The sequence below is a fragment of the Triticum dicoccoides genome, chromosome 1A (genome assembly GCF_002162155.2).
Source record: "Triticum dicoccoides isolate Atlit2015 ecotype Zavitan chromosome 1A, WEW_v2.0, whole genome shotgun sequence".
Classification (NCBI taxonomy): Eukaryota; Viridiplantae; Streptophyta; class Magnoliopsida; order Poales; family Poaceae; genus Triticum; species Triticum dicoccoides.
In genome coordinates this window covers 506,395,103-506,398,409 of record NC_041380.1, presented here as the reverse complement: position 1 = coordinate 506,398,409, position 3,307 = coordinate 506,395,103, and the positions used below count along the sequence as shown (strand labels likewise).

Genomic DNA, 3,307 nt, shown 5'->3' with positions numbered 1-3,307 from the left:
AGAGCAACAGTGGGCCGGCCGGTAGCGCGCCCGCACGTGTGGTCGCCGCCGCCATGGGCCTAGAGCACTCCCCGGCCGCATGCAGTGAGTGTACAGTGTCCCATCCGGCCGGCGACCAGAGAAGATCGATCTGCCTTGAGTTCAGTACTCCTCCTTTCAAGCAGTACCCTCGGATCAAAATCCAGGGCATTCGGTCTCAATTATAGATCAGATTTTACAGGTTCAAATTTGACTAGTTTATCAAGTAAAAATAAACTGAAGTTACAGCTAATTAAATTAAGAAATGCACGCATGCTAATTACTCTCTCTCGAAATGTGGTTGAGGAGGTCGTACACTTGACTACTGTATGTGTGCACCAGAGGAGTACATGCACCATTCATGCAAGCTTTTAATTTGCACCTGCGTATGTCTCCATTTGCACAGTATTAGTGGAACACAAACTTGAAGTGAAAATGCATGTGCCAGTACACAGTACAGCGACTCACTGTAGCAGTGTCCAAATGTTTGGCAAGAACTTTGTATAGAGGAAACAATGCATGGTAATCAAAAGAAAATGGAGAGATTCCTTGCAATGGGAGATCTTAAATACCCAATTTACCTCAAATCTTGCGGTTATGTCACCATGAGGGTATGTATGGGACATTTGGACATGAGCAAAACACCACAGCTAGCACTGATCAATTGTTCAGCTCCCAAAACTCCAATATTCAAATCTCAATTACCATTTGCCGACTGGCACATACTTACTCAGCTACTCACTGACCTAGGTAGCTAGAATCATAAGGACTCGATCGACAACAAGAAGAAATTAAACAAGAAAAAGGAGAAGGATAGTGAAATCAAATGGCAAGAGAAATATAGCTCAAACCTTGCAAAATAAGCGCGAACGATGTATACATTACCGACACGTACGTAGGGAAGCAAATACGACAAGGAGGGAGGTCTCTTGTCGGCGAGGTGATTGATTCTACTATACTCGGGAGGTGCTTGGAGCAGCAGCGACGCTACTCCCTTCAGCCTGGGCGCCGGTGGGTGACGGCAGTGGTGAAGCCGCCGTGGTGCCGCTGCCACTTTGCTCTCCTCCTTCGCCGCGGCCCGGGACAGCCGCGGCGACCGACGACGAGCTCGCCCCCTCCCCGGCAGCGCCGGCAGGGAGCGCGGGCGTGCGCTTGCGCTTCTTCTTCTCGTAGGGTATGCCCCTGGCCTTGGCCTGGCCGTCGCGGACCTCGCGGAGGTAGATCCGCACGGCGCGCGCGGCGAAGGGGTTGGACTCGGGCGCGTGGCCGCTCTCCTCGTAGGCGGCGCGGAGGCGGCCGATGAGCGCGTCGAGGGAGCCCCAGGCCTGGCGGAGCGGGCAGGGGCAGGGCGCGGGCGGGCTGGGCTGGCCGTAGTGCGCGCAGCCGGACGCGTGCACCTTGGTCTTGCCGAACTGGTCGAGGTACTTGAGGAACTCGATGACGTGCGCGCCGCTGCAGCGCGCCAGCGTCAGCGGGGGGCGGTGGTTGCGCAGGTACTGCAGGAACGTGTTCCAGTCCCGCCGCTTCTGCGACTCGTACCTGCTCAGCTGCTGCGGCGGCGGGGGCATCGGCTGCGGCTGCGGGGGCGCCACCGCCAGCGCCACCGGCTGCTGCGCGTCGCCCGCGGCGGAGGAGGACGGAGGGCCGGCGGTGCCCGGGGAGTCCATGATGCGGCTTGGAGGTTAGCCCGCCTGCCGGCCGGCCGCCGCGCGCGGCTGGAGCAGGCGATCTGGCAGGGAGGGGGTAGTGGAGACGCGCGCGGGGAGCGGGCGGGCGGACGGGCCGAGAGCGACGTTGGCGGGGAGGTGAACCTGGGTGCTAGTGAAGTGAGGGGGACGGACGGAGGTGTGATGCTTGAAATGAAGGTGATAGCTGGGGAGGGAGGGGAGCGCGGTGTGGGGGCCGGGGAGCATTCACGTGGTTGGTGGCCCCCGGCCGTCGCCGGAACAATTCCCTGCGCGCTACGTACGTGCGGTGCGCGCGTATCGTATGCATGAACAGTTGTAAGTAGTTGTGCATGTGCGCGTAGGGATCGGAGGAGAGGCTGAGGCTGAGAGGCGGCGGCTGTTGCATGGCCGGCCGGCCAGCGGGCGATCGAGATGCGGTATCGCTCGTGCGCGTCGGATTGTGGCAGCGTTGAGGTCATGCTGTGTCCAACAGTGGCGGGTGTCGGCTGGGCCGGACGAGGAGGATATATTAGTACCAGTAGTACTGATCAGTGCCCTGGTAACATGCATTGTTTTGCTATTCCAAATTCCACTTGTCAGACCCGAAACAGTTTTCAGACTCTCTTTTAAGAAAGATAAAACATTTTTATATGTTCGCAACAACATATTATATATACTCCCTCCGTCCCATAATGTAAGACGTTTTTATGCACGAGTAGAATACAAATTGTTGTGGGCGTCAATTTTGTCAATTTACTTGCCGTTACTAGTTTTATCTTGATTCGGCGCCATCATGGGATGAAGCGGCCCGGACCGACTTTACACGTACGCTTACGTGAGACTGGTTCCACCGACTGACATGCACTAGTTGCATAAGGTGGCTAGCGGGTGTCTGTCTCTCCCACTTTAGTCGGATCGGATTCGATGAAAAGGGTTCTTATGAAGGGTAAATAGAAATTGGCATATCACGTTGTGGTTTTGACATAGATAAGAAACGTTCTTGCTAAGAAACCTATAGCAGCCACGTAAAAAACTTGCAACAACAATTAGAGGACGTCTAACTTGTTTTTGCAGCATGTGCCATGTGATGTGATATGGCCAAAAAGATGTGATGAATGATATATGTGATGCATGAGATTGATCATGTTCTTGTAATAGGAATCACGACTTGCATGTCGATGAGTATGACAACCGGCAGGAGCCATAGGAGTTGTCTTAATTTATTTATGACCTGCGTGTCAACATATAACGTCATGTAATTACTTTATTTTATTGCTAAACCGTTAGCCATAGTAGTAGAAGTAATAGATGACGAGACACCTTCATTAAGACACGATGATGGAGATCATGATGATGGAGATCATGGCGTCATGCTGGTGACGACGATGATCATGGCGCCCCGAAGATGAAGATCATAAGGAGCAAAATGATATTGGCCATATCATGTCACTATTTGATTGCATGTGATGTTTATCATGTTTTACATCTTATTTGCTTAGAACGACGGTAGCTTAAATAAGATGATCCCTCGCAATAATTTCAAGAAAGTGTTTCCCTTAACTGTGCACCATTGCGAAGGTTCGTGGTTTCGAAGCACCACGTGATGATCGGGTGTGATAGAT

The 3,307-nt window shown here is 53.1% G+C and overlaps 1 protein-coding gene across 1 annotated transcript; it reads right to left on the bottom strand.

The window, feature by feature from the left end:
- Nucleotides 1-575: 575 nt before the first annotated feature.
- Nucleotides 576-1,822, bottom strand: LOC119283563 (protein G1-like7). The gene has a single exon (XM_037563050.1). The coding sequence runs from the start codon at nucleotides 1,683-1,685 to the stop codon at nucleotides 972-974; it is 714 nt and encodes a 237-aa protein (XP_037418947.1). The 5' UTR covers nucleotides 1,686-1,822; the 3' UTR covers nucleotides 576-971.
- Nucleotides 1,823-3,307: the final 1,485 nt, after the last annotated feature.